Genomic DNA, 17,469 nt, shown 5'->3' on the forward strand with positions numbered 1-17,469 from the left:
GTGGGGTCCAGCAGCTTGTGCACAGGTGACACTGAAGCCACCTGACTCAGCCCTTGGCAAGGCCTCTGAAGTCAGAGGACCCCCTGCTGCTGACCAGAACAGGGATGCCACACAGTTCACAGAGTGTGTTTGGTGGAACACAAGTCCTGGCAAAGATGTCAGGGGAACGCCAAGGGTCTGAGTTTGGGGAAGCCACATCGTAGCTTCATTAGCTATGAATGAGGGGACATGCAGGACAGAAGCCTACACTTGGCAATTTTTTTTCACGTAACACGTTACCATCCGCAGGAACGCTCAGAGTGCTGCTGGGGGAAGGCACGCTGAAGGCACCATACTGGACCAAGGTTGTATGACAGACTCTTCCCTTATGCAGCCCAGAGGGAGATGGGGCTCCAAAGGCTGGGGGGAGGCTCTGGGAATGGGTTGTTCCCCTGTTCTAAGCCCTGTAAAGTACATGTGTGGTCAGTGGGGGTGGGCCTGTGCCACAGAGGGCACCAAGCCCATCTTGACAGTCCTTCAGGGTCCTGAGTCTCCATCTCCCCAGGAGGAAAACCTTTAACCACAATGGAAATCCAGCCCATGATGGGACTGCCACGTGTTGGTGCCACACGGTGACAAATCTCAAAGATGACTGTCCCATACCATACAAAACAGGTAAAGGTCTTTATTGGTCAGACACTGCTGCCCGGGCACGCAGCAGTTGAGAGGTACAGAACATTGTGGGTTAGGGGGGCACGTCTATGGACTCTAAACCTGCATTACACAAACTAAAAATGCCTTGTTCCTTACAGAGGAGTAAACCATCTCTCACAGACTGTAATGTATAGCATTACCACTGAGCACAGCATATAGATATATGCATATACGGATAATTATTTATTACAAATAGACTGTAGTTTCACATTGCTCCAAAATGGATCATGTTTTCACATGGATGTTCAGGTTCTGAATGTATGAGAAAGGGTCATGTGCTTATTTTAGTTCGTCCATGCAAAGCTCATATGTATATCACTAAATACTTTAAAAAATAGAATGGTCTCCTTTTGAACAAATAAATATGTTTAGGATTAGTAAAACAGTATGAAACTAATGAGCTACGGTAGTAGAAAGTAGGAAGCCATCTACGGATGTTTCTGGGTCTGTGAAGGGGTTAGACACAAGAGGGCACAGTCTTCCCTTAAAATCTGCCAGGAGAGAAGAGACTCTGGAACTAGAGGTGGCTGGGGCCACACACAGTCCCGAGGAGGTGGACCTGGTCAGTTGCTACCCATTTCAGGCTCAGAGCACCACAGACAACCTCCTGCCAAGCCACGATGTATCCTACCCAGGAGAACCATTTTACTCCACAAAATAGAAAATGTCAGTCCCAGCTGAAGAGGAGACAGTGTCCACTCCTAAAGGTGTTGTCCTAACTGACAGGGGGGCAGCAGAGGAGGGGGACAGGGCAGATCCACCTGCCGGGCAGACCTCATCCTGTGATGACAAACCGTGTGAAAGAAAACATCCAACAAAGAAACTGGATTTCAGTTAAATATTGGCACCCGTGGCCCACGTGGAAACCTCTGGTCATCTTGATGGTCTCCCTCGAATGCAGAGCAGCCCGTGCTGGCCCCGCTGGCCCCTTCACTCAAACATCTCGTAGTGACGCGTCTGCCTCACCCTCGGCACCATGTCGATGAGGAGTCTGCAAAGAAGAAACACAGGTCACCCGACGCCAGGCCCTACACAGCCCTGGGGCCTGAGAGCTTGGGCAGCACGGAGGAAGCTGTGTTTGTATTTTGGGTTTTTTCCTACATTGATTTAAAGGAATAAATTTTATGGCATGTAAAGAGTAACATTCCGTGGCTTTTAGTATATTTGTGAATTTGTTTAATCATCCACTATCTTAATTAAAGAACATTTTTGTCATCCTAAAAAGAAACCCTATACCCACTATAGCAGTCACCCCTCCTCCTCCCCTCTCCTGACAACCAACCGTCTAGCCCCAGTGGCTTTGCCTGCTCTGGGTATATCACATGAATGGATTCAGTCAGCAGGTGGGCTTTTGTAACTAGCCTTCTCTCCTTGATGAAACGCTGGTGTTCATCCACGCTGCAGCAAGTATTAGCACTTCCCTCCTTTTTATGGCTGAATAATTGTCCACTGCACGGATCCTGCACATTCATCAGTTAATAAACAGTCAGGTGGTTATGACTAACACTTCAGTGAACCTCCATGTACAAGTTTTTGGTGTGGATGTTGTTTTCATTCCTCTGCAGCATCAATGTCAAGGAGTAGAATGGCTGGGTCTGATGGTAACTCCATGGTTAACGTTTTGAGGAACCGTTCAATTGTTTTCCAAAGTAGCACCATTGTACATTTCTGCCAGCCATGCATTAGGGTTCCAATTCTTCCACATCCTCACCAAGACTTGTAATAATTGTCCCTCTTTTGATTATAGTCGTCTTAGTGGGAGAAGGGATGTGTTTCAATATTTAAAAGCACAGAACCTTTAGAAATGGTCTGTCAAAGGCCGGCCTGGGTGTTGGATCTGGAGTCAGTGGTGCTGGCATGGCCCTTCTATAAGAAATTCTCTAAACCAGGGGGAGCGGTGCTGCTTGCCGCCTCACTGTAGCATCGCTCACATATGGCAGTGGGACATTACATGAAGATGCTCGTCTGGGATACCGTGAAGACCACCATTATAGAGTGGGAGTATCAATCTTGAGAAGGGAGTTAAGGGGACTGCCTTTTACTGGGTCGTAAAGATATCAGACAAGAGTAAAGAAGCTCCTTTCTGGCTTATAAGCCTTTTGCCCTTTTTTAAAGTCTCTGCCTCACTTCTGTGCCAGTGAAAGAATCTGACCCCTGCTGGGTGGCTTCTCCAGTCCCCTGACATTGGGAGGTACACAGGTAGGAAATGGGACTGCCAGGATCCCAGGTGGGGAAGGGAGCTGGGAAAGCAAAGATGAACGTGCAGAGACATACTTGACCCCGTAGGCAAATATGGTGAGGCCGATCAGCACCCCTATGCTGCCGTCCAGGTACCAGACTGCCGCATTGTGCTTGAATACTTCTGCGCTCAGAAGAATGGAGAAGCCCATCACGCCGCCCACGAGGGAGTTAAAGCCTGCAAAAGAAGAGAGAGGCTGTGTGGCAGTACGAAGCAATCCTTCTCAGCCACGAGGAAAACTACTCAGATGCCAGCCATGCCTCCTCCACATGCTGGAGCAGGTGCCGGAACAGTGCCCAAAGCTCTTTCACGAGTGATAGCCACCACCTGGATACCTACGTAGCACATCAAGTCTGCTCAGATGTCACCAGAGACCTCCCAGGATTGAGCCGTCACCCCACTGCCAGTCTGCACCTGCTTTATTTCTGGTGGGCATGGATGCCCCATGGGTGGGTCGCTACTGTTCTCCACCCATGCCCACCAGACTGCAACCTCCTAGGGGCAGGGCTGGGGGTCCCTGTTGGCTCCACAGCCCCCAGGGCAGTGCCTGGCACATAGCAGATAATCAAATAGTTAATGACTAGAACCTGCTGAATGTCTGCTAGGCCAGCTTCCAAGGCGGGTGTTCTAGATCCACTGTCACCTATAACCACCTCAGTCCAGACAGAAGGAAATTATTGTCGTCCTCTTTCGCTGACAAGACTAAGTAGAGTGACATTAAATAAACTCACCACAGTTATTCAGAGTTCGAGGGGCTGGTGGGGATTCTCTGTAGAGCAGTGGTTCTCAACCATCCTAATGCCGTGACCCTTTAATACAGTTCCTCATGTTGTGATGGTTGGGGGTCACCACGACATGAGGAACTGTATTAAAGGGTCATGGCCTTAGGAAGGTTGAGAACCACTGTTTTAGAGTAACCTAAGGATTTTTCTTCTCTCCAGAAGTATGAAGTATATTATCTGAAGCATTTTGCGATGTATTAGCTCCACGGCTGGAGGAAGGGCCCTAGAGACAGCCTTGGAGCTAACAGCTATCAGTCACCTCCTTTCACACGTCACCGCATTAAGCCCTCCCAACTCACACACCACTTCCGTTTTACCTGTGAGTTTTCAGAGGCCATGGGGCAAGAAGGGGTGACTTAGGGTGGCTTCTTGGGGTTCCCTGTGAAGGGAGGCCGCTCCCCCTGCCTCAGCAGCACGGTGGCCCTGAGAGGCTCTACCAAGTAACAGTTGCCAGCAGTCCCCTCCTCAGCCCAGCCTCAGGCTCTTTTCCTCCTGCACACCCCTCACAGCCGCCAGAGATACCCCCTCCCAGCAAATACCCCTCTCTCAAATGTCATGTGAACCCTTCACGCCAACTGAAGCAGACAGCCCCCTGCCTCAGCCCCCGCTCTTAGCTCACTGTGCTTCAGCCGCATGTGACCCTGCAGGGCCACTGTCTGCCTGGACCCCCCTCCTCAGGCCCAGCCCCAGAGCCTCTACCACCCTCCCCTGCAGCCCCTCCGCCTCCTTGCTGCGCCTCCTTTCTCTTCATATCTTGCCACCATCCAAAGTGCTATGCTTGCCCCTTTTTTAAAAACCAACTCTCTCACTAAACCTAAATTAAGAAAGGAAGGTTTTTTTTTTTTTTTTTAAAAAACAACAGGGTAGAGTTTGTTGACGAGGAGAAAAATCAATAAGCATGATAGAAGTGACAGAACCTCCGGCAGTGGAGAGGGCTCCGAGTGGGAGGGGAGGAACTCTGAATGTAGCAAGGAAGGAGGCAGTCTCAGAACAGGGCCTGGCATCTATCGGGGCACAGAGGACTTCTGCATTAATACATGAGAGAACAGTAGGGGAGGAGGAAGTCAGGCATGGGGCCCTTCCTCAGCTCTGCTGTCCTGGAGAGGGAGCCAACCCCTCCCAGGCTCTCCGAGGTCTCCTGAGAGAGCTGCCCTGTAAACCTTGGAAAAGATGCGGCAAGAGCATGAGGTTCTCCAGACGGCCACCAGAGGTCCATGCAGCTCTAGCGCGTCACCGCTCTGCCAGCAAAGCCACCTCGCAGCCTGCAGTCCTGACAGCAGGCCCCCCGGGTGCTCTCCAACAGTGATGGCCCACGGGTTTGTGTTCACTTGCATCTGCCAGGAGGGGAGTCGCACCTGGGCTGCTGGGCTTACCCTCTGTGATGACAGGGCCTGACGCATGTCGGCTTCACTTCTAAGTCCACACAAGAGCACAAGGGACGGGACAAGGAGGATTGTACCGCTGCCCTGCACACCCCTGGGAATTCCAGAGTCTTCTCGGCTGCAGTCATCCCACCTGAGGGGCCTGGGTCCCGTACCCTCCCATGGCAGCACGTGGGCTCTGCTGGCCGCTCACCTCTGGGACCCCCATGCCCACAGCTGAGACATAGCTGTTCTAGACCTTTACCTGTTTAAGAACATAATGGCACAAAACAATGGGTGGGGCCATCCTGATTAGAAGCCTTGTGAGGCCGGCTTTAGCAACTAGATCAGAATCTGTAACTAGCTTCAGTAATTTTAAGCAGAATATTCTGATTAAAAAGGTTTTCATGTACTTAGAAAATCACATTGTCGAGTTGGAGGTGAGCAAGAGAACAGCTGGAGCCCACCCTCATTTCAGAGGGTTTGCAGACTGGCTCTGGTGGTTCCTGGAACTAGCAGGGTCCCCTGGCCCTAGTTCAGAACTTGCCCCCAGGTGCCCTCTCACTGTCTTCCTCTAATTTGTGGTATTAATTTTTTGTACAAAATCATCTTACCTTAAATACACCAACCAAGCTTCAGCCTACTCAAGCAATAAAGGCCCATGTTGACGAAATTCCCAAAGCAGCAACTGAATGAGACAAGATTTACTGTGTGGCATGGTCTGAAGTGAGAAGCCTGGGTTACCCACAGGCCCTGTCAGCCACAGCCTGCTGCTCCTCTCCCGGAAGGTCTGCGTCCCAGCTGTAAGGATAGCCCAGCAACAAAGGAGCAGACGGAGTCCTCCTGACCCCGGTCACACACAGCTCTGGATCAGAACCTGCCTCCCATCCACCCTGCAGGAGGAGCAGTGTGTACAACTTCTTGCTTCCTGGACAGAGGCGCTGGACTGCGCTGTCCATGGTCATCGCAGGGATGCACCCCAGACCCCTGTCCTCAGAGCACGCAGCCCATCCTGCCCCACACACCTTCCAACAAGAAAGAACAGAAAGAGGATAATTACGCTGTTCCCTAGCTCTGCTAATCAATGACTGAGTAAAGCTCAGCTCCCAGACAATACAATTCACAGGAGGCTGTAATTACTGCCAAATATTTTGCCAGCAACATCCCCACAGAGCAGGGGATTGCGGAGCACACCGTGGGAGGGCCTTTATGGGTACCAGGCTGGGGGGGTCAATGCCCTTCCCCTCTGGAACAGCACTCTCCCCCTTCCCTTTCATCAAACCTTCTGGGCTGAGTCATCCCCATCTGCCCAGTTTATAATGACCCTTTCACATCTCTCCATCCCCTCTGCCCAAGCCAGCCCCTCCCTCAGCTCTGCACCAGGGGCTCCTTGGGAAAACAGCTATCACGTCACCCAGTCTGTTTCAACATTGGGCAAAATATCTGCAACCCTACCCCTAACCTCAAGCCTCCCTGATCTGCCCTAGTTCACATCCCGCTCAGTCCTGGATGCCCCGGGCCATTTCCTGCCACAGCATTCCCTTGCCCTGGAGGGCAGCTCCTCCCTGCTTTTCACGGGTTTGTAGGACAATTTTCACTTAAACCATCTACTTTTCTTTGCAGTGACGACTCCTCCCTGGTTCACAAGTATGACGGAAATACTGTTTATGTCTGCAGATGGTTTTGTGTGTAGAAATCAAAGTCAGAAGTTATTAGGAAAAAAATGCCTGTCATTGTGGGGTTCTCCTCTGTATACCATATAAAATGATGGGAAGTTAGAACAGTGAAGATTTAATCAAAAATTTGTATCTGAAATATCTATAATGTTAAGGAAAAACTACCAGATAAGGCCTAATGTTCTGAGGAGAAGAGGGCAGCCCCATGGTCATGGGCAAGAGGGCACAGGGCCACAGTCAGGCTTCTGGCAAACAGACTCATCTGCATCCTGGCTGTCTGTGGTGACCAGAATGACCTCTGCCAGCCAAGGGGCCCTGAGCCTTGACAGCCCAGTTGTGAGCTGGCTGAGGAGCTGCCTATTGTCTTCACCACCCAGAGCTCAGAAAGCGGTCCTGCCCCACCCACCTGCCCCATGGGTTTCTGCCCTGACCCTCGTGTCCCAGGTAATGGGTAGAGGGAGGTACAGAACTCATGGCCCAGTGAAGACGAGGCCCAGATAGGCGTCTGCTCTGCTCAGCCTTGCAGGATCTAAGCCAGAGCTGTGTCCTTCTGAGCAATCAATATAAAGGGACCTCAAAGGCAGCTGGAAAACCCAAACACCTGACAAATACCCCTGCATCCTTCAGCTCTTGGCACAAGCACCTCCTACCCTGGTCATCCCTAAGAAAAGGCAGGGTCCAGGTAAACGAGGCCATTTTCTTTTTCAGACCACAAAACACCAGGCTATAAAAATCATAGTAAGTAAACGAACACCTCACTCCAAATTCCAGGTCTGCCCCAGAGAGGATCAGCCCAGGTCTTGTGGGACAATGTATTAGGGTCAAGTTGATGCAAACTGCTCATACTTCCATGATGTCTCTGTGTGTGACACAGACCCTAGAAGGCTTGGCCAAGTTGTGCCATGATATGCTTGAGAGTGAACTGCAAGTTCTGTACATCTGGCTCTGGCAGGAAGCTGTTACTTATGCCAGAGGGGTTATTTGACTAAGTTGCGACCCCACCTTGGAGGATACAAGGAAAGATGTCCCACAGTAATTGGCAGACACCAAAAAGGGGCAATTTGCACTGGGAGCTGGTTTGCTCACCCAATTTGAGTGCTGGGCACAAGCAAATGGTGTGAAGCCCCACGGATCCAGGGCTACTGTGTCCTGCAGAAAAAGATGGCAACAGAGTCCTGAGCTCCCCTAACCTGTTCACTTCCCCCAGGACTGGGACTGGGCCAGCCTGCGATACCCAGGGGCCGTAATGCTGCTTATAAGCAATGCAGGGATGAGGAGGGCTCAGTCCCTGAGACCAACCCTTCTGCTGTTTTAAACCACATTTACTAACTGTGTGAAAAGTGTGGGGCCTGAAACTTGCTTTTCCTCTGAAGAAGTTAAGGAAAATTCACCCCAAAATATCACTCCTTGGTCTAAAGAATATTTTGAATTAGAGGCGCTTAGAGATCAACAGGTATTAGAAGGAGCCTTCCCTCTGTCTGCATACAGCCAGATCCATTGATAAGAACAATCTTCCCTTCCCTCTCTGTTATCTCAATATATTGCAGGAGAAAAGATTAAGAATATAGCCAGAACTGGCCCCAATCATTTTAAACATAACACATGTCCCTCAGATTTTGTTTCCAAAGAGAATCATTTACAAGTCAGTCTATTTCTCCCCATTCATTCTTCCAAATATCTATTCATGCTCCCTAGTAACCATGTATGTCGTTACACAGAATTACCTATATTGCTCATCTCCTCCACCCTTTATATATCCTCTAAAATGAGGGTACACTTCTAGACCCCATTGGAATATGGGGTATTCCCTCTGCGATTCTCCCCATGTGTACAATCAATAAATCTTTCTCTTATCAATCAGCCTTGCTAGAAATTGATCTTTCAGAGTTTCCTCTCACAACCCCACACCGGCATCTGTCATCCGAAAGGCCATGTAGGAAGTTCCTCTGGACCCCCAGTGACACACATGTTCTTTCCTAGTGGGTTGGGACTCTAAGCAGAGAACACAAAGGTCACTTCCCCACTGCAGGCACCTGGTAATTGCAACTTGAACTCCAGGGTGAGCGTCCCACTAGTTGGAGGGAAAAACATGCATGGAGAATTTACAAAGGAAACATCTGTGAAATCCAGAAAAGGCCCTTACTTGTTATATGGAGCAATGCACATAAAACCCAAGACTCCAGGAAGCCCTTTGTGCTTCTTGATTAAGAGGCTTGGGAGCCCTGACCTCCTCCACCCCTCTCCCATTAGTAGGTCAGGGTAGAGGTAATTCACAAAGAGTTTATTAAATTCCCAGGGCACATGACATCTGCCTTGATGTAGGAGCACTGAGAATCATTAAACATCTGGGGGATGAGAGAGGGCAGTGAAGATGGATTCCAAATTATTGAGTTCTCCTGCAAGACAAGCAGCTAGAAGTGACCCAAACAGCACCTTCCTTTGCTATGAGCTCAGCCCCCAGAGATCAGACACACTGGCCTTACTCACCATCTGTTATGAGAGCTCTGCTGGTCAGAACCTTCCCCAGCATGAACTTCAACACAGCCAGGATGCTGCAAAGAATCCCACTTAAAATGGAGACACTGAACAGGAAATCGTCCTAGAAGAGAAAGTTCCAGATTTCAACAGTTCTTCTTCTGTTAGAGCAGATAATCCACAAACCACTTGCCTTAAAGATCAGCTTCATTCCAAGTACAAATAATCAGTCAGGTATGCGGCCAGTATACCTGGGGGGTGCTGCACGCTTACAGGCCTCAGTTACGTGTGTGGCTGGGAATTAGAACAGCTGGCCAAACCCAGATAATCTCAACCTATAGTTATTAGAAAACCATTATGTATTTCTTTTCCTGTAGGAGATTTGCCTTCCCACTATTCTGCTAAAATGAGTGGTAATCACTGATTAATAACAGAGTTGGAGATCGGGTGTGGTGGCTCACACCTTAATCCCCGAACTCTGGGAGGCTGAGGTGGGAGGATTCCTTAAGCTCAGGAATTCAAAACCAGCCTGAGCAAAAGCAAAACACCATCTCTGCTAAAAATAGAAAAACTACCCAGGGTTGTGGCTGGCACCTGCAGTCCCAGCTACTTGGGAGGCTGAGGCAAGAGGATCACCTGAGTCCAAGAGTTTGAGGTTGCTGTGAGCTATTGATGCCACTTCACTCTATCCAGGGCAACAGAGTGAGACTCTGTCTCAAAAAATAAATAAGATGAAAATAAAAAATAATAGAGTTGGTCAGAATGTAAGAACAGTGTCTTCTAAGCAGAGTTTTCCACAAATAATTCACAAAGCAGTTGTTTGAGAATCTTGGAACACAGAAGTATACCATTGGCCTCAAAAGCCTTTACCACAAAGTCAACTACAGCGGAAGCTACTTCAAACCATATATTTTTGTCTTAAATTCACACAAGGTAAATGGGAGCTCAAATATACCCTGTAGGGTAAGGAAAATAGGATCTAAAAATACAGTCTGCTATTGACGTTATCGTAACACTTCCTGTAAGTTGTTACCTTCCCTTTGCAAGCAAAGAGTGAATCACACAGGCGAAAGCAAGCACCATCTCCTGACATCAGTACCCTTCCAGCCTTGCTGCTTCTGTGTCACACCGTGCCACAGACTTCCCAATATTAAAATGCAACTGCCAGCAGAAATCTGATAGAGCATGATACATACACAAAGAAATAGGACTCACCTTTCATATTTTATTAATCAAATTCATTAACTTCATGACAGAACCTAGGAAGACCTATTTCCCTGGGCCTGAAACTGAGCAAAGTCATTTGAAAAATTTCTCTGGAAACAGGATATCTGTACAGTGTCAAAAGATCTCCCCCAGATGTTGATGAAAGGCAGCAGTGATTTTAACAATATGTTTAAAAATGCTTTGCTATTGGGGTGGCGCCTGTGGCTCAAGGAGTGGGGCGCTGGCCCCATATACTGGAGGTGGCAGGTTCAAACCCAGCCCTGGCCAAAAACTGCAAAGAAAAAAAAAATGCTTTGCTATTCCTTCCTCTAAGAGGTAGAGATGAATCCCCCCACCCATGCCCTTCCCTTGAGTATGGACTGGATGTGGTGATTCAAATCGAACAAATAGAGTATAGAGAGGGAAATGGTCATTTAATAGTGTGGCGAAACACAGGAGACTCCACCTTAGCCAAGTGATCAAGATTAACAGTACCCTCGATAAGCTGTGCCAACATCATGTGCCCCCTGATAGGACATAACGAGAAGGACACTTTTTTGGTGTTCTACCCCCAATTCATAACCTCAGCTTAACTGTGAAGAAACATCAAACAAATCCAAACTGGGGGACAGTCTACAAAATAACTGACCACTACTCCTCAATCGTCAAGGTCATGAAAGACAAAGAAGGACGGAGAAGCTGTCACAGATGGGAGACTAAGGAGATGTGACAACTAAATGCAACATGTCTGGACTGCATCCTGGAACAGAAGTAGGTCATCAGTAGAAAAACCCAGGAACTCAGAAGAGAGTCTACAGTTTTGTAGTGCAATGGTGCAATCTCCTAATTTGGATAAATGTACCATGGTTACGTGAGGTGTGAACATTAGGGCAGGCTGGATGAAAGGCATATGGAACTCTCGATACTATCTTCAACAGTTGTCTACAAATCGACAATTATCTTAAATTTGAAAGTTCATTTACAATAATCGCCTCATTGAAGCTTCCCCTCTTCAAGTTATTAGGAAGGGCTATGCTAAAGCTGCCTCCTCCAGGCCCCTGGAGTCCCTGTTGTGTCTGAGAGACACAGTCTAAGCTCCCTTTGCAGGAGACAGCACCCACAGAAAATGTATGCCCCCCAAGTTCACATGTTGAAACCCTAACCCCCAGGTGAAGGCACAAGGAGGTGAGGCCTTTGGGGGTGACTAAGTCACAAGGGCAGATCCTCATGAACGGGATCAGTGTCCTTACGGAGGAGGCCCGGAGAGCTGCCTTGTCCCTCCCCCGTATGAGGACACCGTGAGAAGAGGCCTCCTGTGACCCAGAACTTGTGCTCTCGACAGACGCCAAATCTGCTGGCACCTTGATCTCAGACCTCCCAGCCTCCAGACGGTGAGAAATACGTTTCTGTTGTTTATAAGCCAGTCATCTATAGTACTTTGTTCCAGCAGCTTGAATAGACACAATTAAAGGAACTGCGCAATCTCAGGTGCTGACAGACTCAGAAAGCACAGGTTGGGCGGCAGTCAGTTAAGTATTTTGAGGCCCCAAATTCGGAGGCTGAATTCTCACTTTACTTGCTCCACACTGGAAGCCCTTCTGTCTCCATTCAATTTCTCCACTTCAAAGCATTCTCGTAAAAGAAACATAGGGAATTTACTACCTAGGATAAAGAATGCATGGTGAAATGTAAAGAAATTTCGGAGAGAGTATGAATGAAATCTACAGCTCTCCAGGCCTGGGTGGCTCTGAGGGCCATCTCCGGAGGGGAGGAGGGAAGGTTCATGGTGTAGAAAAGCAGAAGCGTGTTGTAGTTAAGAGGAGGCAGAAGCCCCACCTAATAGCTATGCATCTCTGGGCAGGTTGCTCAACTCCTCCCTTCCTCCCTTTCCCCATCTGTAAAATGGAAAGAATAGTAGCCCACCCCACGACCCCACCCCATGCTGGCTTCATACAGTATGCACAGAGCTCAGCTGGAACTTCATTTCCCAGAATTTCCTTATTACACGGAGCCCAGTTAGGAGACATCTGGCTGAGATGTGGAAGGAAGAGGTGACGCAGCAGCTCTCCGTCCTTGGAGCTGGTGTGGGACGCAGGCACTGCGGCAGCTCAGGCCTATCTGGCTGAGCCACCCATGCACAATGACAAGGGGACACCTGCTGGACCCCTCCTTCTGCTTCTGTGAGCCCTTAGCTGGGGCATAGGTACAGCTCCTTCTGCAGGTCCCCGAGTCTTGACTGAAGACAAGGCCAGGCCATCCTGCTAGGCACCAAACTATTCCCCCCCACTCCACTGACTGCCTGCCCTGCTGACCCCAGGCAAGCTCAAGGCCAGACTCCAAGGCAAAGGCCTGACAGGGACATCTTCACCAGCTACACAGTCATGTGAGGTCCCATCCCTGCAATGGGCCCTTTATTCTGTATCATTTACAGCAGTCTGCTCCTCTGCTTAAACCCCAACATAACATTTCACAAGCGTGTGTCACAGAGCTGACACAGTGCCCGGCATGGAGGGAGTGCTACACAAGTATTTGACTACTAAATTTTTCTAATGTGGGAAAACTGATATGCAAAAGGCAAGTTTTTCCTGTCCATGGATTATTTCTAACAATGACTGTCTGCTCTCTAGATGAACTGAAAAATACCACTGTCCCCCTGTGGGAGGACACAGACTGTGGTCATCTCTCTCACCCACACTGCAGTGTGTGGCTCAAGGCTGCTGAGCTGATCTGCCTTGGAGTAAAATAAAGCCTCCAGAAGAACCCAACGAGGGCCTGGGCTGGCACTGACCTGCCAAAGCTCTTCTCCCAAAACTAGCTTTCAAGGTCCTAGAAGCTTTATGATTTCCCCACCTGGAGCCAAGCCAGCTCCCCTGCCAGGCAAACACCCTTCTCTCCACACAGGTCTCCACAGGCCACATCAACTGTCACCATGAACATAATGTCACAGAGACAGAGTCATCAGCCTGCTCAAGACATTGCCCCCTATTCTGAACTACATGTCTAGGTTTCCCCAAATCCATGTGTTGAAGCCTAACCCCCAACACGATTGTATATGGAGATGGGGTCTTTGGAATCTAACTAGGGTTAGACTATGGAGGGGGCATCCTAATGAGACTAGCCCTTACAAGAAGAAAACAGGACATCTCTCCTCTCCTCCACCCCCACATGAACCAAGGAGAGGCCATCTGAGGACATGTGAGAAGGTGGCCATCTGTAACACAAGAAAAGATGCCTCACCAGACACTGACTCCACTGGCACCTGGATCTTGAGCTTTCAATCTCTAGAACTCTTAAAGTCCTGTCATTTAAGCCATCCAGGCAATGGCATTTGTCTTTGGCAGGCCAATGTAAGACGGCCTCCAAGTTTAATCAAACAAGTTGTTTCTGAGAGGACACCTTCTCCAGGCAAAACAGACATGGCTTATGATAAAAAACTGCAACCTTTGCAGGTGTGCATTATGCAGGTACACACCACCACTGACATCCTTCAGGGCAGCCGCACCTGTCATCTCAGTTCTCAGAGCTGTGTTGGGTGTCATCTGAAAGGTGCAGAGAGGCTAAATAACTCACACAAGGTCACTCTGCTAGGACTTGGAATTGTTACCAATTGTAAACTGTATGAGGATATCTCATCTATGGCATAATCATCTCTCATGTCCCGAAACCATGGGTTCTGTGAAAACAGGGACAGCAATTTCCTTGCTAACTATTCCCACTCTTACCAGCACTAGGTCTCTAATTTCTCACAGTTGAATTTTCACTGAATGATGAAAACTTCAGACAACAATATTTAAGATTAGTCACTCATTGAGAGCCAAGGATAAATGTACATTAAAGGTTAACTCTACATAAATTATGTCCCTGCTCACAAGCTCCTTCAAGACCTTGTGAAGGCCCTTTATAACTATCTTAAAAGTCATAAAAGTTTGATATACTTGATATAAAAATTAAAACATATTCAGAAAAAAGGTCATATTTAAATAAAAATGAAGACATACATTATCACAAAGGGTTAATCTTCTTACTATACAGAGGGCTCATAGAAATCTGTAAGAAAAAGACCAACAAATAATAGAAAATGGAGAAAAGGCCAAGGACAGTTAAAAATAAAATGATTTTTTTTTTAAATAAAATGATTTTTAAACACATGAAAGAAGCTCAAACTATTTTGAAATGAAAACCAAAAGTACTGTAAGATCATTTTTACCTAACCAGAAGTATTATAAAACTGTGAGAAAACAGGCTTTCATACAAATCTGGTGGCAGTGAAAAATGGTCCAACCTGTATAGAGAACAATTTGGCAATTTCTCTGAAAAGCACAAATCTACTCCTTGAGCAAGCCATCCACTTATGTAAATTTATCTTGCTGCTATGCCTGTACATGTGTGAAAATGATGATATATACAGGAGTATTCACTGAAAAATCCAAAATTAAAAATGAACATTATAACACCTCTTTCTGAGTAATTAATAGACCAAATCAATAGAAAATTAGTAAGCATACAAGGTCAGGCCAGTAGCTCAATCCTATAATCCTAGCACTCTGGGAGGCTGAGGCAGGTGGATTGCCTGAGCTCAAAAGTTCAGGACCAACCTATGCCAGAGTGAGACCTTGTCTCTAAAAATAGCTGGGCATTGTGGTGGGTGCCTGTAGTCCCAGCTAGTTGGAAGGCTGAGGCAAGAGAATCGCTTGAGCCCAAGAGTTTAAGGTTACTGTGAGCTATGACACCACAGCACTCTACTGAGGGTGACAAAGTGAGATTCTGTCTTAAAATAAAAAGAAAAAGAAAGAAAGAAAAGAAAATCAGTATGCATACAGAGACTTCAAAAATACCATCAGCTATGATAAAAATATGTCAATTGGTATATAAAACCAGTGTATGGTGCCCCATAATCGCATTAATGTACACAGCTATGATTTAATTAAAAAAAAAAATACCATCAGCCAACCTAGCCTGACATTTCTGAAATATCTACCCTACAAGGGCGGGACACATACAGGCAGTCCCCAAGTTACAAATGAGATAGGTTCTGTAGGTTTGTTCTTAAGTTGAATTTGTATGCAAATTAGAACAGGTACAATTATCTATTACTTAAATGATATCTGCTTATAAATGCAAGTTGTATGTCAGTTGAATATTTGTAACTCTGGGACTTACTGTAATGGCCTCCATTCATAAATGTGAGTTGTACATAAGTTGGATGTTTGTACCTTGGGAACTGACAGTATTCTTAAGTGCACCTGGGGTATTCGTCAATGTGGACCACATTCTATGCTACAGATCTCAACCAATAAAGAAATTGAAATCATACAAAGTATATCCTATGACAATAATGGAATTACACTGGATAAAAGTAACAGAATGACCGAATAATTCTACATATTTAGAAATTAAACTATACAACATACTCTTTAAAAGCTTAAGATTTAAAGAAGAAATCAGTAAGGAAATTAGAATATACTCTGAAGTGAAAAGAAAATGAAAGAATAGCATATTGAAAATAGTAGCATGCAGCAGAAGTCATGTTTAGGGGAAATTTATAGTAAAAAATTTACAAGGAAAATATTTAAAAGGCCTAAAATCATGATTTAAAGCTTCCCCTTTAAGAAAGAATTAAGAGAAAATCAAATTAATCCCAAGGTTAGGAAAAGGAAAGAAATAATATACAAACAAAAATCAACAAAAATGGATAAATAATAGAGAAAAAGTAAAACCAAAAAGATCAGTAACATTGGATAAACCTCTTGTATTACATAGGACAAAAAAGAGGACACAAGTTACCAATATCAGGAATGAGAGAAGCCGCGATACTAGATAGGATCTACGAAGAGGATAATAAGGAAATAATGTAACCAACATTATGCCAATGAATTTGACACCTTAGAAGAAACGGACAAATCAAAGCTCATTCAAGAATATGTAGATAACATGAGAAGCCCTATATCAACTGAAGTTGCTGAATTTGTAGTTAAAACCTGACTCACAAAACTTAAGGCCCAGACGGGTTTACTGGTGAATTCTACCAAACATTTAATCATTTAAGGAAGAAATAATACCAATTCTAAAACAAATTCTTCCAGAATATAAATGAAGAAGGAACAATTCCCAGTTCATTACTGAGGGCAGCATTAGCATGACACTAAAACCAAAGCATTGCAAGGAAGCTACGCACCAACAGCTCTCATGAACTCTGACTTCAAGTCCTTAACAAAGTACTAACAAAAATAAAAAGCCAGCAATATGTAAAATACAATGTGACCAAGTGGAGTTTATCCTCAGAAAACAACATTGTTTAAACATTCACATATCAATCAAAGCATTTTCTATCTTAACAGACCAAAAAGAAAATCCATATAATTATCTCAATATATGCAAAAAATATATATATATATATACACATATACATATATATATATATATATATCATAGAAAAGGGAGGGAGGGAGGAAGGAAGGAAAACACCTCTCTGCAACTAAGAATGGAAAGAAATTTCCTCAACCTGGTAAATGTTATCTAGGAAAAACCTATAGCTAATATCAGCTAATGGTGAAAAATGAGTGTTATTCCTTCAAAGATTAGGACAAAAGCAAAGATGTCTGCTTTCATCACCTCTGTTAACACTGAATGGGAGGAGCTAGCCAACAGACAGGAAAGAAAGAGATAAAACTATTTTTTATTTGCAGACCATATGATTTTTGTATTTAGAAAATCCTCAGTAATTTACCATAAACATGCAAAAACCCTATATACTAGAACTATAAATTTAGTAAGATCATAGGATATAAAGTTAATAAGTAAAGATCAATAATATTTCTTTATACAAGCTAGAAATAATGGAGTTTTTGAAAATAATGTTTAAAATAACACAAAGACACAAAACATTTTTAAGGATAAATTTAACAGCATATATGCAAGACCTGTACACTGAAAACTACAAAATATTACTGAGATAAATAAAAGAAGAATTAAATACATAGAAAATATACTGTGTTCAAGATTATTAAAATGTTAGTTTTCCTCAAATTGGTCCAGAT

The 17,469-nt window shown here is 45.7% G+C and overlaps 1 protein-coding gene across 1 annotated transcript in view; it reads right to left on the reverse strand.

Annotated features, from left to right (window-relative positions):
* Positions 1–641: 641 nt before the first annotated feature.
* TMEM163 (transmembrane protein 163) overlaps positions 642–17,469 on the reverse strand; it is a 249,217-nt gene continuing 232,389 nt past the window's right edge. The window contains exons 6-8 of the mRNA XM_053596773.1: positions 9,239–9,350; positions 2,968–3,109; positions 642–1,684 (exon numbers count right to left, since the gene is read on the reverse strand). Of these exons, the coding sequence (XP_053452748.1) occupies positions 1,624–1,684; positions 2,968–3,109; positions 9,239–9,350 (315 nt within the window). The 3' untranslated portion in view covers positions 642–1,623. The remainder of the gene's footprint in view (positions 1,685–2,967; positions 3,110–9,238; positions 9,351–17,469) is intronic.

Source organism: Nycticebus coucang, chromosome 7, assembly GCF_027406575.1.
Source record: "Nycticebus coucang isolate mNycCou1 chromosome 7, mNycCou1.pri, whole genome shotgun sequence".
NCBI classification, from domain to species: Eukaryota; Metazoa; Chordata; class Mammalia; order Primates; family Lorisidae; genus Nycticebus; species Nycticebus coucang.